This window comes from Vulpes vulpes, chromosome 8 (assembly GCF_048418805.1).
Source record: "Vulpes vulpes isolate BD-2025 chromosome 8, VulVul3, whole genome shotgun sequence".
Taxonomy (NCBI): domain Eukaryota; kingdom Metazoa; phylum Chordata; class Mammalia; order Carnivora; family Canidae; genus Vulpes; species Vulpes vulpes.
Window position 1 is genome coordinate 32,787,358 of NC_132787.1, and position 26,413 is coordinate 32,813,770.

Sequence of the window (26,413 nt, forward strand, 5' to 3'; positions counted from 1 at the left end):
GCCAATGAGAATTCCAGTCACTACCTGAAATTCTTTTGAAACACAATCAGATATTGCTTCTTTCCTCTACAGCACTGCTGAGAGACTCTCCCTGAAGTGATGCTTTTATCATTGGAGCTGTCCTCTGCTCATGACCAAATAACCTTACTGCCTCCAATATGTCTCCTAAATTCTGCAGCCTACCTTTCAGAGCCTTCCATAAGCTAAGCTCACTTGGATCTCTCTGGCAGAAAGCCCCTCAGCTTCTTTTTATATGTCAATCCAGCAAACCACTTCTCTGCTTTCATAATTTGAACATGTAGCCCGCAACATGAAGCACCTCTTGACTCCCCTGACTCTATCTGCTCCTTGCCCCTGTGGCATTGTGTGGACCTCCCTTACAGCATTCACCATGACGTGGTAGAGCTGTGTGCATAAAGGCACTCCAGTGACTGTGAACTATACAAGACCAGGACCTTGTCGTCACTAATGCTGTGTCTCCAAAGACATCTGTACATCTGACATGCAACTTGGCAGACATTAGAAGCGATAATTAAGTGTCAAGTTTGCTCACAGGGAACAGTGTGCAATATACAATACATATTTTCAGTGAAGATAAACCAAAAAGCTAGGTCAATTATAAAAAAGAAATTTTAAAAACTCTAATTCTTCCTATAATAAGAATGCCTGGGTGGCTCAGTCAGTTAAGCATCCAACTCTTGATTTCGGCTCAGACTGTGATCTCAGGGTTCTGAGATCAAGCCCCAGTTCAGCTCCACACTGGATACAGTCTGCTTAAGATCCTCCGTCCCCGTCTCCCTTTGCCCCTCCCCCCTACTCGTGTGCACACATGCACACTCTCTCTAAATTAAATTAATAAATTACAAAAAAAAAGGCTGAACACTGTCTATCCAATCATTGTATCTTCATAGTATGCAACCTCACATAAAATCAGAAAAATAAATACATACATACATACATACATACCTTCTATCTATCAGAAAGACTTCTTCTGTGTCCCTGGAACACACAATACCATTCTGTCTCTGGGCCTCTGGTGTCAGTGTTCCTGACCCAACATGCCTTCCCACTCACTCCTCCTCACATAAATATAATTCAGCTTTCGAGTTCCTGCTCATCATCTTTCCCTCCTTTATTAAGTCTTCCATAACAACCCAGCCACCCCAGATATCCTGCCTTCTCTGAAATCTTAGGAAGATATGTACTGAAGTACTAAGTTTATTTATGACTGCCTTTCCCCACCAGGACACTTCAGAAGGCTTCTATTGCCTAACTGTAAGTTAAGAATTCAAAAGACTGAATGCACATACAGGAAGGTTAGCTGGAAAAGCTTCCAATGCTATAGGTTTTAGCATTAAATGGTGAGTTCTAATTTTATCCATCAGCTAGACTCTGAGTTCTCTGAAGGAAGGGATATTTTAGGTTCTTTTTGTTTCTCACAGTGCCTAGTGTGTGGCGGACACAACAAAGACACTTTACAAGTGTTTTAATTGATTTGAGTCCCAAAGTTTTACCTTTTTCATCCCAACTCCATCCTGTATCTGGAGGAAGAAGTCTAAGGTCTGATCATCAGTGAAATATCCGGGAGTAGGCTGGCTGCAAATGAGAACAAAAGTGCTCAGTATCGAAGCAGAAGGAGAGGAAAAGAGGATATTCTCTCTCTCTTTCTTTTCCTGCATTATCCTAAATATCAAGCAATTCTTCTGGGCAATTTTTAAACATGGGAAAGCAGATCAAAAGAGTACCCGTTAGAAGGAACACACTGCAAACCTGTGCAGGCTATGCAGGCTTAATGTCCAGGAAGGTGTAAGATTTTGCCCCCGAAGCAAGACAAGCCCTTGTCTGGTTGTGATCAGGAGGTTGCTGCAGTTGGAATCAGGTGCCTTCACCATCTGGAGTAGCTCAACACCATCACTGAATTAAACAAGATCCCAACGGTTAGTCTCCAGTTTGGATGAGATTCCAGACCCAAACCCACCTCCAGAGTTTGGGCTCTTTCTCTTGGGGTACATATTCGTATATACTCTCATATTCATCTCCCACCATTATCTTATTGGGGGGGGGCACTCTGTAAAGCAAGAAAGAAAACCTGCTCTCTAAAATGAGATTCATGAAAGTTCAAAAGAAAGTCTCCAGAGAAGTGCTGCAGAGCCATATCCCTCACACTGGATACTCTGGGAAAGATAACAGAGCCAAGGATAACGACAGGGAAGGTGGGTGGAGACCTGGACAGGAGGCCTGAAGCTGTCACTAAGCTGGGACAGCAACTCATGCTCCACACTGCATTCAATTATTCTTTTTCTGGACAACTGGGACCATTCTATTTAACACCTGCCAAATTCACTGAAACAATGTGATACTGTCTGAGAAAATGCTAGAAAATGATTTGAAACTTCTGATAGAAAAGAATGAAGACAATCACTATACAAGCCTAGGGTTAAATGGGTAAAATCCACTGCATGTGACAAACGGCATGCTTTTGATTAAGAAATAAACAAGTGGGATGCCTGGGTGGCTCAGTGGTTGAGTGTCTGTCTTTGGCTCAGGGCATGATCCCAGGGTCCCAGAATCGAGTTCCACACCAGGCTCCCCACAGGGAGCCTGCTTCTTTCTCTGCCTGTGTCTCTCTCCATGTGTCTCATGAATAAAGAAATAAAATCTTAAAAAACAACAAAATAAAATAAACAAGAATAAAAAATAAGATTTCATGGATGCTAGCCCTGTTCCTGCCAAAATGATTCTTCAAATAAGAGAAAAACACAGAAAAAGAGTAGGGCAGATACTTCTGCCTGCTTTCACAAGCAGGTATTTTACATAAATCTCTCTCCCTGCCTGAAGGTCTCCCCATCTCAGCCTGTCCTGCTCTGACTCAGAACGCAAAACAAATATCCTTCTTTGCAATCCATGTGCAGAGTGATCACAAATCTTGATCACCAACACATAGCTATCAGCACATTATGTTACCAAGAAAACAATGTTTCTAATTCACCAGATCAGAAGTTGGTATATTAAGGCTAGTACTGTTTCCCCCCAAACCTCCTCCACCCCCTTATTCACCAGCCCAATCAAACTTGGAGACTCTACGGCACGTGAGATTTCAGGATACTCAATTGTGTGACAAGGTCAGACATCTGCCCTACCTGTAAATGTCAATGAGCTCAGACAGGTTGACGGATCTTCGCTTCTCCCATTCTGGCTCTTCTATCTGCAGAGAAGGTGGTAAGCTGTCTCGGTTTTGGGCCTGAACAAAAATGTCCCGCAGGGCGACAGCTTGGATATTTCCTAGCACCACAGGAAGAACCAACACTGAGAAGCTGAATTTACTAGAAATCTCCCAAGGTGAGGATCTGAGTGAGAGACACAGAGCCTGATCAGATGGGTATCATAGAGTCCATTCAGACTGATCCAATACGGACTGGGGAAGGGATGAAGCAGATGCTGGACAAAGAGGCTTTTCTTTGGAGAAGGTAGCTGGAGAAAGCAGAGTTAATAACTGGGAATGGGTGGGGGAGAGTGAGGGGCCCCTGGGACAGGAGGTGGCAAAAGAGCTGGTGTCAGCAATTCCCAAGCTTTCACTCTGTCTCAAAAGAGAGGCCTACCACACACACACACAGATGAGGAACAGCAGCAAAACTAGCTTTGCTTCTTACCAAAGCCAAACAGGATGTAGACAGCCCCATTTGTGGTGACATAAACCTGAGGTCCAATCAGATTCCCCACTCCCACGATGTTGTACTTCACAGGTCGGCCCACTGGACTCCCTGTCCGGCCAGACACCAGCAGAAAGCACAGATCTGGCTGAAGAAGTGAAAAGAGAGTCAACAGATGCCATACCGTTTCCTAATCAAGTAAGTTTCTCCAGAAGTCACTGCTTTCTGATTAGCTAAGGGTTCAGGAACACTTCTCAAAGTTGGAAAGCACAAAGCTAAACCTGCTTCAATTTTTTCCCTGGAAAATGGAAGAAAATGAAGCCAACATTCTCAATCCCTTGGCAGATATGTGCAAAAAGCATCTTTTTGGTAACCCAGGCAATTTCTCTGAAGCACACAGAACTCTAGCTGAGAGCTAACTACAGGACCGCTGACTCCCTGGTCTCTACTCTCATACCCAGAAACCCCCAGTTATATTCAGTCCCAACTAAAATCAATACAGGCAGTCTCTCCCATCATAACATAACATGTTTAGCCTGGCCACTATCAACCTTACTCTCAAGCAGAGATCAGCAAACCTGTCCTGTGAAGAGTCAAATGGTAAACACTGTAGGTTTTGCAAGCCAGATGATTTCTGAAGCAACTAGTCGACCGCCATAGTATGAAAGCAGCCATGGATAATAATAAATGAATAGGCATGACTGTGCTCCAAAAAAGCTTTATTTACAAAAACAAGCAGTGGCCCAAATCTGGCCTACAGGTCAGTTTGCCAACCTCTGCTCTAGAGGGTTTTCTTTTAGAAATAGAGTCACTAGTTGGGAAATATAAGAACTGTGGTAACATCCTGATTTCAGTAAAGCTTTCGACAAAGTTTACCATCATGAATTCTTTTGGACAAGATAAAAAGATACGTTTTTCAGTGTACCCAGAGTGAAAGTCAATACCAATTCAGAGGGAGGTTTTTGTGGAATATCACAACACTCTACTATTGTCTCATTCCTACTAATCATTCTTAAAGACTTGAATGAATAGCTTATCTCAAGCTTATCACAAAGCTGAAAGGGATAGCTAATATGCTGTATGATAATCTCAAAATTCAAAGAAGTTTTAGGCTTGGAAGAGGAGTCAAAATGTGAAAGAAGAAATGGGGCCATTAATTAATTAATTAAAAGGTGTGGGTGCTTTAAATGATTATAAACAAAAACTAAATCTTAGAAAGGCTATCACAATCTTCCACGCCATTAACAGAAATATAAAGCCTATGTCAAAAAAAGTAACAATTTCCTTACATTGATATAACTAGTTATATCACAAATAGAATACTGTTTTCAGATAATGGGTACATTTTAAAAGAGATCTGGATAAAAATGGAGTGCAAAGGGAAAAAAAGCAAGAGAGATCTAGACTTCATGCTACATAGGGGACAGTATAAGAAATTGGGAGTATTTAGCCTTGCAAGTAGCAGGCTTAGTGGGATGAGACTAAGGCTAATGGACTTTTACATAAAAAGAGGATTAGATTCATTCAAAGTAGCTAAAGTGGAAACAGTGAGTAGAAGCTATGAGAAAGCAGAATTCTCACCAATGACAGAAAATTCTAGACCTGACCAAAAATAAAATGAACTATCTTACAAATCAGTGACATTCCCATTAGCCTGAGTACTCAAGGAGAGTATGGGTGCCAATGTGTCTGGAATACTGTACCAGAGATTATAACAGTGTGAGAGTGTTAACCACATGGTTTTTGAGGTCCTTCTCACTAATGTTCTAGACCAGATCAGTTTCTCTAACCTCAAACCACGTCTGGCTGTCCCAAGCCCACCTCACTTAAAACTCAGATCTAAGAATGTAATTACTCTAAGTTATAGACCTAATATGTTCTATTCCTTCAGAAGAGACAGGCTTCCATCCTGTAGCTTAGAGTAAACCAGAGCTAGGTTCCCCAAGTTCTTTGTTGTTAGCATTAGAGGTCAAAAAGGTCAGTATAAAGGTGAGGCTACTGCTCTAAACCCATCGCTTCTCTAAGATTTTTCTAGTACTACCACTTTTCAGACACAAAGGGGACTATTCATTTCTCTATATTATGTGAAAATAAGTAAATTCTGTGAGGCAAGTTAGATAGTATACTTTTTTGCTGTTTAGTTAGGACCAAAAAAAAAAAAAAAAAGCATGGAGTAGGCAATAAGCCAATTCCTCCACAGAGGCTGCCTCATTGTGGAGGGTCCATAAATGCCTGAACCTCTAGTCTATCAACCACCACTGGCTAAGAAGCCAACTAGTGTATGAAGACCAAGATTTTTAAACTTGCTCAGGATATATAAACTTGTTCAATTTCTTATTATGCCTCTGCTAACCATACTTCATTAAACTCTTAAAAACAAACTCCCCATATTTTCCACTTTGGGACCTTCAGATAATCACTCCCTAATGGACATAGTTACTGAAATTTTCCCTAGACCCTGGTCTCTTTATTCACAATGACTGGAATAAAAAAGGATTACATAAATAAAGGTTTTTGGTTCAATCTACTTTGATATCAACTAGCTAGTGGAAGGAAAACTAACAGAAAATACCTTAACACTAACTAGACTTCAGAAATATACCTTCCTTCTTTGTTCTCATCTTATAAAGTATCACCATATGTACTAGAGCAGTGCACCTCAAAACCTATGATTGGGGAAGCACTTTCAGTTCATTTATGGTGCTCTTGGCAGAAAATTATAAAACACTGATAGATTTCATTCTATTCTAAATAATTTTACTTGCAGCTTTTAAAACTCTACCCCATGTACATGGATTGCAAAAATCACAACAGCAAACACAAGGTCTCTTAAAATTAAATAAGTTATCAAATAAAGCAAAATGATCTACATCCACATTTTTCCACAAATATTATTTGCTGATTGTTCAATTCTTTCATCCACAAGCATTTCCTGGCAAACTCACATAGGAAGTCTAAGAAAAAGTCTTAAGGAAACTTTGATACAAGCTCAAAGAAAAGTGTTAGGAGTAAAAACTTATAACTGAGATAAATCTGGTCACTAATATATTCTTTCCTGTGATTCAGGAAGGAAAATTACTATTATTTTATCCATGCACAGAATAACAAGTTCCAGTACACTGGAGCTCCAGAAAGCATAATCAAGGACCATAATTTAAGGACCAGGGTACTAGGTTCAAAGACTGTCCTGTCAGAGCCTGCGTTAGAATTAGTCTTTCTTAGGTCATTGTTGTTATTACCTATTCAGCTTGTAATGTTGTCTATATATATATTTTATGAACTGTCTTTATTGTTCTATATAAAAGTCAAGTATACATAACAATACACACATAGTAAAAAAATAAAATAAAATAAGGCACTTCAAATATGTTAGCTCCAACTTTAACAACAACCCTGTAAGTAGATATAACATTCCCATGTCCAGGGCTTGGATGGATTCCATGGCTTGCCCAAGGCCACAGAGCTACAGTAGAGCAGGAATTTAAACACAGACCTATCTGGCTCCAAAGCTCCACTATGCCATAATCAATGGGAACATAATGAGGCTGCCGGGAAAATGAGTTCATGATGGCAATTTATTCATTAAATCTCCCAAAGAGGCGCCTGGGTGGCTCAGTTGGGCGCCTGAACGGCTCAGTTGGTTGCGCATCTGCCTTCAGCTCAGGTCATGCTCTCAGGGTCCTAGGATCAAGTTCTGCATCGGGCTCCCTGCTTAGCGGGGAGTTTGCTTCTCCCTCTACCCCTCCCTATTTGTCTGTCTCTGTCTCATGCTTGCTCTCTAATAAGTAAATAAAGTATTAAAAAAATAATCTCAAAAAAAATAAATAAATAAAAAATAAAAATAAAAAAAAATAAAAAAATAATCTCTAAAAGAGAATTTGCTTAAACCTAAGCCCTTGTAAAAAGGTTTCAATCAGCACCTATAATAATAACTAGGAACTGACTGAAGTTGAAGCAATTCCTATGAGAAACAGAGACCATTTAACATGGAGCATACCTGCAATTCCCCAATGGCCAGAATGACAAGATCTCTAACGCCATCTTCATCCAAGTCCAGCAGCACCACCCCTGGGGCAGCCAGGGTACCATTGGATAAATAGTTTGGGTTTAAAGTCCAAATGGCTTTCCCTAGGGAAGGACAAATAGGCTGATAACAATTACAGTTTTCGGCCTCTGGAAAAGGTAGATGCAATGCTCCTGGTTCAGAAAAGAGAAACTCAGTGGACAAATGACAATAACTCCTTACCTTTTCTTTTAGTTTTTAACTTACTGGGGACGAAGGGAGCTGAAATCCTCAAGTGTCTAATTAATAAACCCATGTGGTAACCTCACACCTAAGTTTTTTAAATAAAATGGAGGTGCTGAAGTCTCTCCAAGAATGAGGAACCCACTTGTCTGGGGCAGAGGAACTGATCTGTTAGAGATTATTACAATTATAAAGGAACCAGCCAGGGGAGCCAACCAGACCAACTCTCTCTCCTTCTACATGTTTATATAAGCAGGAAAATCATAAGAAGTCTTTAAAATGACTTCAGTTCTGGAGTTAACTCACATTTCAATTTTTTTCACTCAGAATTACCCCACTACCAAACTCCAATCTCTAAAACTGGGAAGGTATTCAGCTCCGGTCAAGTCCAAAGTGTTAACAAGCAGTACATTTATGGTGTTGTCAGAGGCCTTCATTATACTTGATTCTTTTTCACTCCTCATATCATGGATGTCTATATATAATAAGAAGTTAAAAGGCCAAATCAACACATATCAACAAATCTTAGTTTCTTCCCTGACCCTTTTTAAGTGGTTAATCGCCAAGTTTACACATGGACTTATATCAAATTTATATCATTTATATCAAATATGAAGAACCAAAGCTCAGATTCTTTTGTACAGAGTGAGAGGACTACTTAGAAACCAAAAGCCTCAGGGTAGTTTCTGTTTGGGTAACTCAGTTTAGCCCCATCCTATCACCAAACAGGTTTAACTGTAGATCTATTACTCAACCTATTCAAACCCTCTCTGTTTACCTTAATATCCACCTTCCAAAATAGTAAAATTAGATTTTCCACCATGTGAGAGTAGAAAGGCCCCTTCCATATAAGATTGCTCTGATCCAAGACTATGGCTCACTGGAGCAGAGACTTTCATGTAATGATCTTTACCTGATGTCGCATTGAATGCACTGAACATCTTATGCGTCCCTGTCACAAGGCAGATGGTTTCAGCCACGTTTCCTGGCATCAGATCCAGACATGTAATATCTCGGGCCTCCTCGGGGAGGGGACTCGACCAAAGTGTGCTGCCATTCATCCCCGAAAGGCACACAAGAATGGCAGCTGGCTTTGAGACACCTAAAAGCACACAAAAGACACAAGAAAGGAAAAGAGGCAGAGAAGATACACAGTACAGGTAAGCAGGAGGCCAGAAAACCAAAAGTAAATGGTGCTAAGGCAGCAAGTCGCACCTGTGTATTCCAGAGCCTCCCATATTCCTGATACCAAGTCTGAACAACGGAGTACCTATCATACCTGCTCAACACATTTCTCAGGTTAGACGAGATGCTGTGGATGTCCTGCATGCCACCTTGTGTGCATCTTACACATCTCTCCCAGCACACTTGGTTACCTGTCACCTCGGCTCCCACTAAATAGTCCTGTCCTAAAGGATAAAGACTATCACACTGATTTCTGTATCCTAGTGCAAACAAAGCACCTAGCATATTCAGCAACCAATCATTTGCTGAAAAAAAGACAGGAGCAAAATCCAGAATATGGGAAAGTCACTGTTGAGAACCAAAAAAAAAAAAAAAAAAAATCAAGAGGGAAAGGCATGCTCAGAAAAGTGAGACTGATCTAGAACATCTACAGAGCAGGGAGCAAAGAAATACCTGAATTCTAATCATTGCTAGCAAGTGCTCCCTGAAAGCAGAAAAAATAAATATTTTGAAAATAAACCTGAGGATTACAACTTAGCAATGATCAGTAGGTCTAGAGTCCCATGGAATCAGGTAATACAGCCTCAGTATTTTTCCAAGAATGTCTGGGAAAACTTAAAGACCAAGGACATGAACTCCAGAGACAGTCTCTCAGCTACACCATTTGGATCCCAGTTCTACCACTTATCAGGTGTGGAACTTTGAGCAAGTTCCTTAACCTCCCTATGTCTCAGTTTCCTCATCTGCAAATGAAGGATAATAAAATTAGTCTACCCCACAGGATTATGTTGAGGGATAAATTCATTTGTAACATATGTACTTACACTAGTGCATAGCATACAGGAAGTACCATATGCTAGCTCTATTATTTTTATAATCTATAACCAAATCAGGCTGGTCCATATTGTGTCCAAAATCATGGCCTTGTCCTATGAGTTCTCATACATAGCAAACTGAGTCAAATACTAAATGACTTAAAAAAAAAAAAAAAAAAAAAACCAAAAACAAAAAAAAAACTCCAAATCTAAAAGTGGATGGGGAAAATTTTTACTTCAAAGGCTAATCAAAGGCAGAAAAAAAAAGTAACTAATTAAAGTCAAAAACCAACCTTCCAAGCTGAAGGCCTCTCTGTATCCATTTCTAAATTGCTTCTACATATTACACAAGACTCAGAAAGGTATTTCTAATAACATCAGAGAAGCAGGCAGCCTAGAATTCTCTGAAACATACCTAGATGTTTATCCCAGGGCCTGGATGATTAAAAAGTTGTGATGAGGGTATCCTCAGCCTCAAACCAGAGTTACTGTATCAGTTTACAGATTGTAAGGTTGAAACTACTTTAATGGATACAGCATGACAAACTGGAAGCCCCCATGTACCTGTGTTGAAAATGCAACTTTTTTTTTTTTTTTTTTTTTTTGCAGTTGATGTGTATCAGCACACTCAATTAGGTTAAGTTATATAGGTCTAATGAGAGATAATTTATAAAGATGTGGTCAGGGTGTAGAAAAATCATGAGGATAGTACAGTCAGTGAGAACTGTAATCACTCCTAGGCCCAAAGAGACGGGAGAGGAACCAATTCTTGGAATCTAGAAAAAGAAAGTCCTATAAGAAGACCACCTTAAGAGAGGATGTGACTATGATCAAGGATGTAGCCAGCCTGATGTCACTAGTGGGGAGGTAGCCAAGGGAATAAAAACCCTCTCCTCACTCTCTTCCTTTCCTCCAATTTCTTGCCTGTGCTCCCTACTGGCCAAACCCAACTGGAAGTTGGAGGTAAGGGAGACTGTTGACAAAATGAATACTGGCCAACCTTCCAAAGCAGACAGAGGATGGAGAACAGAGAGAGAGGAGTAAACAGAAGGAGTAAAAACATAGTACCTGGCCACCAGTATGTATAAAAATATTTAAAAACATGAACATGAAGTTTTCTACTGGGGATGGGAAGGTAGGATTGTGTCAACACTTACTATAATTTAAGAAGCAATGGAAAATTGGATGGGAAAAACTCAAGAACCCTAAGAACCAATGCTATTCGTAACAAGTGTGTGGACGAGTCACTTTTCTGGATCTCTATTTCTTCATGGGACTGGTAACCACAAAAGTTCCTTCCAGCTACAAATTTCAAATATTTTATTTGACAGAGAGAGAAATAGATGAGTGAGAGAGCACAAGAAGGGGAAAAGGTAGAGGGAGAGGTAGGACTTGAGATCATGACCTGAGCCAAAGGCAGACACTTAACCACTGAGCCATCCAAGTGCCCCTCTCCATTATTTCTTCAAATGAGCTTTACTTACATGCAGGAGCTTACTGATAAAGTTTGTCATGTATGACAGACCCATGATAACTATTCACTCCAGATCCCTTTCTACAGTGCCCTTCAAGAGACAACTCTGATGTTTTCCCTTAGCTCACAGCCCCTCCAATCAATAAGCTTCTCCTGTAGCAGCCTCTAAAAGACATGTATGTCTGTCTCTTACCGATTGCACTCCCATTCCTTGAAGCTACAAAGGAGAGAAGTACATCACGCAGGCCATCTCCATTCACATCAGCCAATTCCAATGGAGACAGGTCCCCACCTGATAAACACATTTAAAAAAAAAAAAAAAAAAGCCTGAATTAAGTCACCACAAACCAGTTCTCTGCTCTGGGTTAGAAAGGGAAGAGACACATAGCACAGCTAGCAGCTCTATAAAAACCAGGCAGACTCCCAGTTCCTAAATAAGAACATATACACAATTTCCTCTGCCTGTTCCTCTAAGTACACTTAAATTCCCTGCATATTAGAGAGAAAAAAAAAATGTAATACTATTTTAGAAGGTGGAGAGAAGGTAGACTGGCTAGGGATTACAGAGCCTAAAGATGACAAGGTGATGAATCCCCTGGGTTTTCTTTTTGCCTCATATGTCCCAGACAAGGTGCTGCAGAAGCTGGCAACCCAGAAATGCCAACAGGTACAGCCCAAAAAAGGCCCAAGAAAAGTTGACTCTCCTAGCCAAAGGTCCAAAAAAGGAACATTACAGCAAGACAGAAAGGTTTTAGATGATAAATGTTCTCCTCCAACCAAACACCACACAGATAGAACTATGGCCCCACCCCTACTCCCATAACAAAGGCTAAATGGAAGCCTAGATTTCCACCCTTGCCCAGCTATAAAACAGGGTACCCCTCCACCTCTCAACCAAGGTCATGTCAGAGAAGGCCAGGTGGGGAGTCAGGACTTTCATCCCCGCCTAGGGCCCTCTACACATAAGGGAAGCCTAGAATTCCACCCCACCCAGCAGTAATGATGCAGCCTCCCACCCCCGCTAGACTAGTGGTAGCAGAGGCCTAGCAGTGAGCCCAGACTTCCAGCCTGGGCAGTGACAAGGTAAACAGTGCTATCCTGCCCCTCAACAGTGTAGAGTCAGAGGATGCCTGCCAAATTTGGAGAGAACTCATAAGAGGCTGGTGGGTGTAGCTGTTATAACCACTATGGACAATAATTTAACATAAACTACTAGGACCTATGACACACACGCTATGACCTAGCAATATCAGTTGTAAGTTAAACCCCTAGAGAAATTCTTACACACTGCATCATAAGAACCTTAACAGTATTATTTGCTTTTTTAAAAATAGAAGCTACCTAAATGTTTATCAACAGTAAAATGGATCAATAAATCATGGGATATTCATATCATGGGAAATGAGACAGTGGTAAAAAGGAATAAACTCTAGTCACAGTGCATCAATCTTGATGAATCTCAAAAAATACTTTTATAAACATGCTAAACAAAAAACAAGTCACAGAAGACTGCTTAATTAAATTTATATAAAATTCAAAGCAGGAAAAATTATTTTACCATATGGTAAAACTTCAACAAAAAATAAAGAAATAATGACACAAAATTCAGGACTTCCTCTTTGGCAGGAAGAGGTGGCTTTGGCGAGGAGGGACACATGGGGGTTTCAAAGGTCTTTATAATGGCCTATTTCTTTTTTTTTCTTTAAGATTTATTTGAGAGAGAGAGGGAGGGAGAGTGAGGGGGAAGGACAGAGGGAGAGAGAAGTCCTGAAGCAGACTCCCCACTGAGCATGGGGCCCAACACAGGGCTCAATCCCATGACCCTGAGATCATGACCTAAGCTGAAATCAAGAGCCTGATGCTTAACCCACTGTGCTACCCAGGTACCCCAATGTCCTATTCCTTAAACTAAGTGGTGGATATGTTAACAATTTGTTCCTAGTCTTTATATCATATACAAATATAAGAGCTCACTGAGAGCCATCAAAAAAGGAAGGAAGAGAGGGAGACATATACTATGTCTTGGGAACATATCATAAGTCACATCTACTTAGTTTCACCTTGAGAGAAACTAACAGTGAGAACCCAGAACTCATCAGAAGCTAAATCAACTAGGATCAGGGGAGCGTCAGAGGTAAATCAAGATGATGTTGGGGTCTGGGAGGACTGTAGGGGAGGGACGATTTCTCCTCTACCCCCTTCGGGTTTCTAGCTAGGATGGATAACGAGATAACTGATTAATAATACAGATTAACAGGAGGGAAGCATGCAAAGTTTATTTAATGAGATTTCCTAAGTCCACAGGAGCCCCCACAGAAAGATAAAGGCCTGGAGCAGAAGTGGTGAGGCCTCAGTGCTTCTGTACCTGTTGAACGATGAGCGGCAGCCCTGAAAAGGGAACCAATGGGTTGCAAGGAGACTACAGGAAGATGAGTTATTTTAACAAGGTCTGTTTTAACAGATTCCCCTCGGCCTCAACTCCCAGTCTCTGTTGATAAGAATGTTTCTGTCCTCCTGGTATTGGAGGGCATCTTGCACATGGGAGTTTCATCTCCTGCTTCCAGGAAGAATTAAAGGTCAAGGTCAGAGTGCCCTTCCTGAATCTGCTGTTATTCATGTGCCTTCGACTCAAACAATGTGCCAAAGTGACATATTTTCAGGTGTTATGTTCTGAACCCCTTCACCCCGATGAAGTTTGTAATAAACAAAACTGGTCAGCACTGACATCGGAGATGGAATCCCCATTCTTGGACCAGAGCAAGCATTCTAAAGAAACCTGCTCCAGAATGAGACAAAATAGTTAGAACTACTTGGGTGGCACCACCCCAATCATTAGGAGCAAGAAACAAAACTTACTGCAAGAAAGCAAGTCATTTTTTTACTTGAAAAGAAATTATTTTAAAATTCAAACTGGCCAGGCTCCTATAATCGACAAATGCTTGAAGGTCCTACAAAAGCCCTGGCCTCTGGTCTGGCCAGAACTTGAGCCCTACTTTTCTCAGTAAACAGCCTGTCCCACAGCTTTGCTCTCCCATAATACAGTGTTGGCTGCAGTGCAGGGACCCAGCAAACCAATGTTCTGTCCTTCCTGCATCTAATTAAGCCCAACGCCAATAGAAACACAACAGAGCAGTGATCTTCCCAAGTTTCTGGAGCTGTATCAATCTATCTTTTTGTTTTATTTCCAATCTTAACCTCCTACCCACCTCCACACACAGGAAAGAGATGCTATACAACACACATTTATTTGTAAAAACCTGGAGGGAATTTTCAACATAATCAGAAGTTTTACAAGATTACATGTAAACATAAAGTTTTTACAGAATTAGGGAGAGAAATCCTGCAACTCACCTCCCTGGGGGCTCAGGTGGTGGCTCCAAGTGCTGTGCAGATCTCTAGGGGGACAGGGGATCAGGAAAGCACATACGAGCACCAGGATCATGGAGATGACCAAAGTTAGAAGAAAGACAGATGTGCGCACGTAAGACACGAGGGAAGAGGTTGCCTTTTGCTCCAGGCCTCCAAGGGGCTCCGAGGGGTACCCCTCTGTGGTGACCTCTGAAAGATGTGGCTTTGCAGCCCCCACGGCCTCAGCATCTGAGTCAGGCTCTGGCACTTCTCCCAGAGGGCTCTTTCCATTTTTAACCCCTCCATTCTTCTGCTGCAAGTTGAGCACAAGATCATCCTCGCTCTCGTCACTATCAGCCTGTGTAAGGGGATCGTACTCCCCTAGGTCTGGGCTCTTTTTCCCTGAAACACAGAAAAGACACAGTGTCAGGGCAAACTAGGAAGGAGAAACCATTACCAACTACATGGCACCTGTGGACACCTAAAAGAACACACAGAAACAAAACAAATTAAGTTTTATAAGTTTTAGATCTTGATGGCCATGGGTAAGGAAAAGAGTGAGAGGAAAAAAAATCAGTGTTCTAGAATTATTGCTTTGGTGAGCTTAAGAAAATTAGATACCTTTTCAGTTTGGAAAAAAAAAAAGTGCCTCTCTTAATTTGTGTGAATCTCACTAATGAAAAAGACATGGCTCTTATATCAACCTTCCATATGCCTAATGGGCATGTTTCCTTTGATTTTTCTTAGATCTGTGATGTTCTGATCTTTCATGGAACTTGCCTAAACCTTAGAATAGTTGTTCTCTATACACTGCTTCTCACAGTTGGATATTTGTGGCTTCCCAATTGTCTCCATGGAAATAACTTAGAAAGTTGAACACTAAACATTACCTGGAGACTTCTTACTAAAAACTCACTTCTGAGCTTCCTATGATTCTAACGCCCTGTCAGTACATGTTTCAGTAAACAGTGTTTACCTTTAAAAATGCTATCCTAAGTATTCTAGGAGAGGAGGGATCAAGCAGGAAGGCAGAGGTAAAGGACTTGTCTCCAAGCTGGCTTACACAACCAGTACCCTGTTTTTACTTAAACACACTTATTTAGGGTGGCTAAGAAGTGAAGATTACAGGAGAACTTAAGCACACCTCCTCCCAAGCCTATCCTTGGCCCTCTCTGCCAGTGACTGAATAATCTTGTGCCTTTTGTTCATGCTATAACCAAGCAAAACCAAGAAAAAATTTCTGGTTTTGGAAATTATATGGTAAGCAATACTAATATAAACTATATTATTAAATCTTTTATTATGCAGAAATATAAAAAATAAAGCACAACCCAACTAATCAAAAATGAAAAAAGAAGAATTCTTGATGTCAATCTCTGCCTCTAGTCACTGTTATCTTGGTGATATCACTTCATATATTATGCCTTGTTTACTCAAGACATAAAATGAAGCAATAAAACACTATATGGAAACTAATATGGGAAGTAAAATCTTTAGTGTAAAGCTTTGTGCTGGGTACATAGAAAGTCAATAGATACATAATTAAAAATAAATATTACACAGAAATATTTTATAACATTAAGTATTTTACCAAAAAAAAAACAGAAGGTACTGAGAAAATTGGCATTCTATTAACTAGAAATTTCTATGTATTTTCCCTTTCAAAGCTATTTATTTTTTTTTCAAAGCTATTCATTTTATTCAAAAAATATTGGATTTGATTTTTAAAGGCACAAATTGTAAGAAGGTAGTCCAATTATTAGGAATTTAATTCAAAATAGTACTTCCAGGATATGCCGTAAAATCAGTACGGGTTCAAGCTAAGCTCCTATATTTTATATATCTATTCTATGAACCAAATTATTTTATTAATTAGGATACACTGCTCTCTAACTGCCCATATAACTTTAGTTATAATAATTTGCAAACACAACCCGACTGCTGTAATAATATTAATCATAACATTTTTTTAAGTTTTTTTAACTAAAAGGATTAACTGATAGGATCAAAACTGTGGTATATACATCCAGTGGAATATTATCCAGCCTTAAAAAGTAAAGAAATTCTAAATACATGCCACGAGATATTATGCTAAGTGAAATAATCCAATCACGAGAAGAAAAATAGAACATAATTCTTATATAACATTTTTATCCAGACTAGTCAAATTCATAGATACAAAACAGAATATGGCTTCCGGAGCCTGAGGGTAGGGGTAAATGGAGAGTTGTTATTATTCAATAGGTAGAGGTTTCCCTCGCCATCCAAAAGTAGGGCATTCCTATCAAACTCCTCTTAAGCTAATATAGTATTATAAAGCAAAGAAGCAAATTAATTTACATGGAAAAATTTTTGAGCTTTCCCAGATCCAAGAAATAACCTCTCCCAGGCCTTTCTGATACCTCAGAACACATCTTGCTAATGGATGCACAGAATAAATGGAGATAAAACACAGATGCTCACAGACACAGTTTGAGGCTCTGGCAGCTTGAAGCTGAGATGCTGAGTGTGGCTCCAGGGCCAGGAGCTGGGCAGGGCCTCACTGCTGAGGCCTGGGGGGGTAGGCGGTGAGCACTATCTGTAGGAGGACTTGATGCAAAACAAACGCTGAATGCTATTTTCGCTTTTTGTCATTTTTCATAAAAGCAAAAATCCTCTTCTGATTTCTTTAGGTTAGCAAAAACAGGTCCTAATGTAGGTCTTTCATACAAGTGAAGTGACATAATGCAAAGTATCAAAAGGCAGGGGCTATCTTTTAGAGTTTCAACTTTGCAAAATGAAAAAGTACTGGAAACTGGTTGCACAACAATGTGAATACCTTTAACGATATTAAACTGTACATTTAAAAATAATTAAGATGGTAAATTTTATGTGTATTTTACCACAATTTTAAAATTTTTAAATTAAAAAAAAAAAAAGAATATATCTGAGAAAGAGGAAAACGTAGATGGCTGCCCCAAATCTCTGGGTATGAGGAGGCTGAAGATCACATAATCAAACACCCACCAAGTAGTCACTTAGCATACACCTAAACATAAGCAGTGTGAGGGAATTCACAGCTCTCCAATCCAGAAAGCAGTCCCATAGGGAGCCTGCTTCTCCCTCTGCATATGTCTCTGCCTTTCTCTCTGTCTCTCTCATGAATAAATAAAATCTTTTTTAAAAAAAATCTATTTCTGAGCATTTGACAATTATCTGTTCTACCTAGTTCTAATTTCTGGATTTCTCCTCCACATGCAAGTCCTTCAAAACTTGAAGATACCAATCATAAGAAACATATGCTATGGTATTTAAGAATTTAAGTCTTTACAAGCAGACAAAGAGTCAAATCTTGGCTCCATCTCTTATTAACCATGTGACCTCAATTAAATTTGGCTTTAGTAGGGATCCCTGGGTGGCGCAGCGGTTTAGCGCCTGCCTTTGGCCCAGGGCGCGATCCTGGAGACTCGGGATCGAATCCCACATCGGGCTGCCGGTGCATGGAGCCTGCTTCTCCCTCTGCCTGTGTCTCTGCCTCTCTCTCTCTCTCTCTCTCTCTCTCTCTCTCTCTCTCTCTCTGTGACTATCATAAATAAATAAATATTGAAAAAAAAAAATTAAAAAAAAAAAAGAAATACATACCATTTAAAAAAAAAAAAAAATTTGGCTTTAGTAAGCCTAATTCTTCCCATTTCTGAAATAGGATAATTATTTTTCCTACCTCACTGATTGTTTCTGAGGATTAAATAAGAAAACATATGCATGGTCTTTAGTTTCTGGCTTACAGAGGCACTCAATAAATTTCAGCTTCTAGGAGCGCCTGGGTGGTTCAGTCAATTGAGCAAATGACTCTTGATTTCAGCTCAGGTCATGATCTCAGGGTTGTAAATTCAAGCCCCATGTCCAGCTCCACAATGGACATGGAGCCTGCTTGGGATTCTCTCTCTCCCTCTCCTTCTGCCCCTCCTAACCCCCTGCCCTTGCACTCTCTAAAATAAATAAATTTCAGCTTCTGTTACTATTGTTAGCACTATTTCTCCCAATTGCCCACCCAACCTTCTCTTCTCCAGGTTAAATGTTTCCACCTCTTTCAACTCATTACTAGAAGAAGCATTGTTTCACATATCCTCGACAGACATCCTCACAGACATCCTCGACATCCTGTTCTCTGGACAGGACTCTTCTCTGGACGCAATATGATATGTCAATGCTTCTTAAAGTATAGTTCTTAGAACTGGATACAATCCCCAGGGTGCAGTCTGGTCAGGGCAGGGGAGGGCAGAACTGTGCCCTCCCTAAAACAGAGGGTATACTACAATTCAAGATCTGTAACCCAATATCTTGCCAGCTTCCTTGGCAGTCACACCACACAACTGATTCAATTTGAACTCCCAAGTATTTTCTACACACACTCAAGCCATCTTATGTAATTGTACAATTGAATTTTTAGCATCAAGTGAAAAATTTAGCACAGATACTTTAAATTCAATCTTACTAGTCAGCTGCCACCTTGCAACAACCACACCAGTCTAAAACAAAGTAAAATCATTACTAAAATACTGGCTAACAAAAGTTTAAAGAAAATGCATTTTTATGATATCACACACGATCACAGGCAGAGAACTTGGCTGCATATGCTACAAAAACTAGTAAAATCTTTACTAAATCTAATTTTTGGTAAAATCTTTACTAAAAATAATTTGTAGGGGTGCCTGGGTGGCTCAGTTGATTAAGAATCTGACTCTTGATTTTGTCTCAGGTCATGATCTTAGGGTCCTGTGACCTAATCCTGCATCGGGCTGGGTTCCATGCTCAGCAGGCAGGCTGCTTGAAATTCTGTTCTCTCCCTCTCCCCTTGCCCACCCCCCACTCTCTTTCTCTCTCTCTTTCTCTAAAATAAATAAAGCTTTAAAAAAAAAAAAGATTATCTGCTTCCAGTTGATGATGGCAAAGGAAGGCATTTCTGTCAGTGTCTTTCCTAAAAACTAGGGAGAGGAGGTAATAAAAATAGGAAAAAAAAAGAAAAAGAGCCACATTCTGAAACTACAATTAACGGAAAATTACTGCCAAATGCAGCAAAACTTGTACCCAATTGAAGAAGCACAGTTAAGAGTGGGCACATTGTCTTGAGTCTCCAACCATGAGCACAGTTCACAGAGTTAATAATGACAACAACCATGATGATGATAGCAATGATGGTAACGAAAAAGTACTCTACCTACTATTCTGGACACTGGTCTAAGCACTTACATGTTAATTCATTTAATCCTCATGACAACCCTGGAAGGGCGGTTTTTGTTTTTGTTTTAAGATTTTATTTATTTAAGAGAGAGAACATGAGCAAGGGGCAGAGGGAGAAGCAGACTCCCCGCTGAGCAGGGAGCCCAATGTAGGGCTGGATCCCAGGACCCCAGGGTCATGACCCAAGCCAAAGACAGACACTTAACCAACTAAGCCACCCAGGTGCCCCTGGAAGGCAGGTATTATTATTATTATTCCATTGTATCAACAAGAAAATGAAAACATAGAAAAGTAAGTTGCAAAAGATCATAGAACTAGGAAGAAAAAGAGCAAGGATTCAAACTCAGGCAATTTGATTACAGTCCACAGTCCTAACCAATAAATTATACTACCTCCATCCCTTCTTCCATGGATATACAGCCAAACCACTATCTCTTGCTTAGAAAATGAAGTCTGGCATCCCAGAGGCATCAATGAGCCCAACTCAACACCACAGAGTCAAAGGGGAGGTAAGATTAAATGAGAAAGGCTTTACAAGAAGCAGGCTGTCAGCATGGCACTTAAAAAAGTAGCTGTAGCACAATCAGTCCTGAAGAGGGGGATCTCTCTCTCTCTCTGACGGGCTGGGTCCCATTAGATTAAATTCTAGCTTCTAACTGCCCTCACTCACTCCCCTGGCCCTAACCTCTGTCTATATGTCAGCCAAGAGCTAGCTGTAAAACAACTGACCATTAAATATGACTTATAATCAGAAAGAAGCCACCATGAGTACTCATTCTATAAGATACTACAAAGTTCTACAAATATTCAAGAAGGAAGTCACAACAAAACATTGCAAACAAAATCTGCCAAGGAACCAATGCTGAGCAAATGATGCCACAAAATGGAAGAAATAATGACCAGATGCTTCCCTATGGAATCCAAGAAATTAAAGAACAGTTTTTCTCTGAAATAAGAGCTCACGGAAAAAATACAATATTTCCAAGAAGAAATGACAACTCAGTAGGGAAGATCAGAAGTAAACAAGCAGGGCCCAGAAAAACAAAGGAAGAAAATAATAAAACAATTTTAGAAAAGATATGCTTAGCGGGATGAGCAGAAAGCAGATGTGGCTAAAAAGAGTCAGAGACAGAAAGGACAGGCTGGTGAAAAATCAAGCAAAATAAAATGGAACTGACATGGGCTGGCAGTTCCAAGCACTTCCTCTGCAAGCACTCTTCCAAACCCTTTTACTGTCTTATCTCCACAAATCTGCATAACAACTCTAGATACACTATTATCTCCATTTTCAAGATGAGGTTTGGAAGTTTAAGTAACTGGCCCAGTTTAAGTAATTACTTAAGAGCAAGTAAGCCATAGTGCAAGGATTCAAATCCAGGCAGTCTGGCTTTGAGGGAAGTCTGTGCTGTGTGTCTCCCACTGAAAAGATCAAAGCTTTTAAAAAGACTAGGAAGGCATGGACAGAGAGAGCAAAGGTGATCCAGTATGTGCGGAACTGAAGAAGAGAACAGAAAAAAGCTATACCAAAAAAGTTCCCATAACATAGCAAGACCTAAAATTGTAAAATAAAGGGTACAAAGGAATCCCAAGAACAACTCCTACAGAACAATCAATATTGAAACACATTGCAGTAAGGGTACTGAATGAACTTCAAGGACAAAAAAAAAAAAAAAAAAAGAACCATATGAGCACCTAAGCCAAGGAAAAAGAAATCCAGTCACTAAGGATGGGAACAAAACTCAGGCTAACTTCCCTGCAGTAACATATATTATTAAAAAATAGTATATTTTCCCAGACATTACAGAAACAAACGTCAGCTTAATTATTCCAGACTGCAAAATCTGATCAGACAACTCTTAAGCAAATATTTTTGCTATCTATTCACAGAAAGAGAAGTGATTGTGAAGTACAAAGCATACTAATTTGCCTAAAACTTTGATCATGCTAAGGAGCTGGACATCAAATCCACACTTCAAAGCCCTGGGCACTTTAGCACTCTTTAATGATTTCAGCCACCACCCACATTTTTAATCAATGAAAGGTTTTGTTTTGTTTTGTTTTGTTTTTAAGACTGTATTTATTTATCTGAGAGAGAGAAAGAGAGATAGCAAGAGCACAAGCAGGGGGAGGGCCAGAGAGAGAGGGAGAAGCAGGCTCTGCGATGAGCAGGGAGCCCGATGAGGGGCTTGATCCCAGGACTCTGGGACCAAGACCTGAGCTGAAAGCAGATGCCTAACCAACTGAGCCACCCAGGTGACCCTCAGTGAAAGGTTTTCAAAGAATAAAGGAGAGGATACCACTTTCATAACATATCAATATAAAGGAACTTTCCATAGCTATCACTTTTCCTCTTGGGAAGACTGAGGATGCCTGCTAAATAACATTCCCACAATGGTACAGAGGAAAACAGGAAAGAGATGCAATGTTTAGGAAAATATGCTATAGTATATACTATTATATAATACACACTATACATAGACTATACCATACTCTCTACTGCAACTAAAGATAAATAATTCACCTCATGGATTAGATTATCCAAGAGCATATAATGTTTCCAAATTACACATAATAAAACAAATCATTACAGTAATATTGTGCTCGGATGTTCCCTTCAGTGATTGACCTTCAAACTTTAAAGCGGACTAAAAATATATATATACTTAAGATAAGTTGTTCCAAGGGCTGCTTTATGAATGTCACATTGTCCTTCTGTTACTAATTAACCTCATTGTATGCATGTGAACCAAATATTTTTCCATCTTGAGCTTAGTGGAAGCATATGAGACCACGAAACAGACTCCAAGAAACTGCTCTTTCTTCACAAGGTTGATGACATCTGTCATCAGCTCATGATCACATCAGGCCTTCCTTTGGGTACAAGGTTCATAAACGGGCATTGTGCTAATGAAGATGATAATAACTGCTAACACTGAATAATTAACATGCGTCAAAGGGAAACAAATATCTTCAGTACATCCATTTCTTCTACTGAGCCAAATAAGCCTATAAGGTAAATATGTAGTAGAGCATGTGGAATATAGTGAATGTTCCATTATAACAGTACTGTTATACATGAAGAAACTAACACTTAAAGAGATTAAGTAACTAATCTGGTAAAGATTAGACTTGAACCCAAAGCTGTCTCGTGCTCTTAGCCACTCCATTCTAGTCTGCTTCCTCATACAGAGAAATAGTGAGGATGTCACAGTGGTGAGCATTTTGCAATATATACAAATATCGAATCATTACACTGTACACCTAAAATTAATAGGATATATCAACTAGCCTTCAATTAAAAAAAGAGAGAGAGAAAGGATGTTAACTGAAGTAACATAACACAGTAGCCCACACAGGATAGCAGCTTCACAGTCTCAATTACAGGGTATCCAAAAAGAGCTGTAAGAAAGCAACTTCTACCTAATATAAAAGCGAAAAATTGCATTTTGGGCAGTGGGGAGAAAGGGCAAAAGGGAGGCAGACAAAAATAAAACAAAAACAAATAAAAAAAATACAACCCACATCACAGAAAAGAACACATGGCCATTAAAAAGTATCAAACATACCTCTCTGTTCAGGCCCAAGATGCTGTCCAAACATAGGCCCAAGGACCAGACTGTACTTTCCCTACCCTGTCAGCTGACCAAGTTACTGCAACTGAATACTCCAGGGAGGTATAATGCCACAGCCTTAGGATGTGAAAATGAAAAAGAGCTCAAGAGTTTCTAATGCGGTTTTCTTGCATTCCTATCCTTAGAGAAGAACAATTATCTATGCCAAGAAAAAAAAAATGAATCTAAAAGAAAAAATAAATAAAGCTAAATATGTCTGATATCTCGTTACCCCCTTGGGAAGAACATCATCCTACACTAAGGACATAAAAGGTCCTCTCTTTACCCTGCTGGTAAAGGGACACATCCCCCACTTCATCCCAATGTTACATACGTATTCCAAGATAGATATCATCAATGTTTCTTCCAAAGTTCTAATGAGCCTAGTGGGGAGGGGAAAAAAAAAGTCTGAGGTCATGAAGTCTGGGGACAGAAATGCAAATTCATATCCAACCCAGTGTCATCCATGGCACAATGTAGCATACTGGATGCTCCTTGCAAATAAGGTCCCTATGATCCCCTTGCAGCCTCATGCTGCATATCCACCAGACACCTAACTAGCCCTTTCTAATGATGCCAGTGAAAGCAACTGCTTTTCCTACTAACACCTGCTTTTCCCACTATCACCTGGAGCTATCAGCAAATAAATGTTTATAGCTTAATGTTTAAAATTTATTTAGGTAGAACCATAATATTTTTATTTTTTTAAGACTTTATTTATTTGACAGAGAGAGGAGAGCCCGCGTGCACACAAGCAGGGGAGCAGGAAAGGGAGAGGAAGCAGCAGGCTCTCCGCTGAGCGGGGGAGCCTGACATGTGGCTTGATCCCAGGAGGCTGGGATCACGACCTGAGCCCAAGGCAGACCTTCAACAGACTGGGCTACCCAGGTGCCCCAAGAACCATAACACTTTTAAAGCCTTTACTTTTAAATTTTATTTGGGCAGAATAAATATACTTTTATTAAAATAACAAGTTTGTAGCAGCACAGTCTCACTCCGGAGGTTTAAGAGAAAAAAAAAATTGTTTTTAAACTTGGAGCTGTCGCCCAAAGTACTGAATTAGCTCTGAAGTCGTCATCACCACCAGTGCCTCCTAAAAGCATATTCCACAATTTATCTGCAGTTTGCAGGTGCCAAATCCTCTCCCTCCTAAATGCTCAGCCTCGATAGCCAGAGGCTGACCAAGTGGAATTAATTAAAAGCCCAAGATCTAGGCTCAAAAGACACCCTCCCTGCCCCCCGCGACGTTCTGGTCCAGGCTTTTCCAACACTGTCTGCGCGACCTTGGACTAGGCAGTCGGCCGAATAACTCTCGTTTTCCTCTTCTGTCAACCAGAAGGGGTAAGCACCTGCCTCACCTACCTCACCTGAGGTCTCTAAGCCGAGAGGCTGCTCCGCGGGGTGGCCCTGTCCGGCCGCCCCGCGCCCCCGCGCTCCCAGGGCGCGCCCAGGCCAGGAGCCCGAGCCCCCGCGGGGCGCGGTCCGCCGCTCCTCAGCGAAGGATGCTCCGCTCACCGGCCCTCCCTGCGGATGGCGGCCACGCGCGCTCCGACGGTCGCCCCCGCCCGCTCGCGGCCACCGGCCCGCGCGCCTCCAGCGGTCCCTCCCTGGAGTCTCCCAGGCTCGCCCCGCGCCCGCGACCCCCGGCCGGCCGCGCGCCCCTCTCGCCCCCTGCTGGCGACGGACCCCCCAGCCCGCGGGGCTGCCCCGGCTCGCCTCCGTGCGCCTGCAGGCTGCGCTACGGCCGCGGCCAGGCCCCGACCTGGCCTCCCAGGCTCCCCAGGCCCGCGCGGGGGGCGGGGTGGTCGCGAGGCTGCGGCTCCTTACCCGGGAGCTTGAGCGCCCTGGACAGCACAGTCGCCATGGCGGAGGCCCCGGTGCGCGTGCGCGCGCGCGCGTCCTGCCGGGAAGTGTAGTTCGCCGCGGGCGGTGCGCGGGGCTGCGACCTGGGAGGTGGGAGCTGCGGGCAGAGCGCGGCCCGGGGGCGGCCTCCGCTGCGGCGTCCGCGCCCACGTGCGCGCTCCCCTCGGAGCAGATCCGCCGCTCTGACTCTCACGTTCCTCCTGCTCAGCGAAATGGGGAAATAAGAACTACCCCGGAGGCTTGCCGAGAGAAAGGAATGAGATAGCAGGTATTAAAGGAGGCGCCGGTTGTGAAATGAGCGTGGGCTTTGGAGTCAGGCCGACGGGACTTGAATGCCGCCTGCATCCCTTACTAGCTGGGCCGACTTGGGCGAGTCCCTTGGTATGACTAAGCTTCAGCCTCATTTTTAAAATGGAGACATTACCTGGTCCACAGGCTCACTGTAAGAATTAAATGAGATAACCTGTTTCAGACACACAGCACACAGCAGGCACCTAGTAAGTGTATTTTTATGTTTCTTGGGTAAAGGGCGAGGTTTCCTAGAGCTCTGAACCTCCTCCTGTTGTGTTCCTAGTTCTTTCCGGGTATCTACTGGGCACTACCCTGGAGCTTCCAGTTCGAAGGGTCTAGGAACAGGAACCCACCTGCTTCTTCCCCTCCGGCGCCAAGAGTTCAGCATTTTAGTGCAGGAATGCTAAGGATGTTACTTTAGAGCTGGAGTGGGTCTTAGAGGCCCTTTAGTCCAACCTCCTTGTTTCACTGAAGAGAAAGCAGATCTAGAAAGATAATGGGACTTCATGTCAAGCAAAAGTTCTAAGATACCTCTGTCTTGCACTCTGCCTCATTCCCATGAGAAACCAGTAGGACTACCCTGGGGGTGTAATCCAAGAGACCCTTACAACCATCCTATCACACTCCCCACCCCCACCCCCACCCCCGCCGGTGGAAAATATGTCAGGGACTCCGACAGGGCACAGAGTCTTGGTACAGGCCACTGAGCT

The 26,413-nt window shown here is 41.5% G+C and overlaps 1 protein-coding gene across 6 annotated transcripts in view; it reads right to left on the reverse strand.

Moving 5' to 3' along the window:
* Positions 1 to 25,783, reverse strand: part of FAM234B (family with sequence similarity 234 member B) — a 34,873-nt gene extending 9,090 nt beyond the window's left edge. Inside the window, exons 1-9 of one of the 6 annotated variants that reach the window (XM_025995196.2) lie at positions 25,377 to 25,783; positions 14,722 to 15,120; positions 11,564 to 11,662; positions 8,810 to 8,998; positions 7,648 to 7,778; positions 3,651 to 3,798; positions 3,141 to 3,282; positions 1,771 to 1,914; positions 1,515 to 1,596 (exon numbers count right to left, since the gene is read on the reverse strand). In XM_025995196.2, the coding sequence (XP_025850981.2) occupies positions 1,515 to 1,596; positions 1,771 to 1,914; positions 3,141 to 3,282; positions 3,651 to 3,798; positions 7,648 to 7,778; positions 8,810 to 8,998; positions 11,564 to 11,662; positions 14,722 to 15,120; positions 25,377 to 25,413 (1,371 nt within the window). In that variant the 5' untranslated portion in view covers positions 25,414 to 25,783. Of the gene's footprint in view, positions 1 to 1,514; positions 1,597 to 1,770; positions 1,915 to 3,140; positions 3,283 to 3,650; positions 3,799 to 7,647; positions 7,779 to 8,809; positions 8,999 to 11,563; positions 11,663 to 14,721; positions 15,121 to 23,504; positions 24,119 to 24,911; positions 25,082 to 25,265 lie in introns of those variants that run through there. The other 5 variants (XM_072766009.1, XM_025995195.2, XM_072766006.1 and 2 more) reach the window with 5 other exon arrangements.
* Between the last annotated feature and the right edge of the window lie 630 nt (positions 25,784 to 26,413).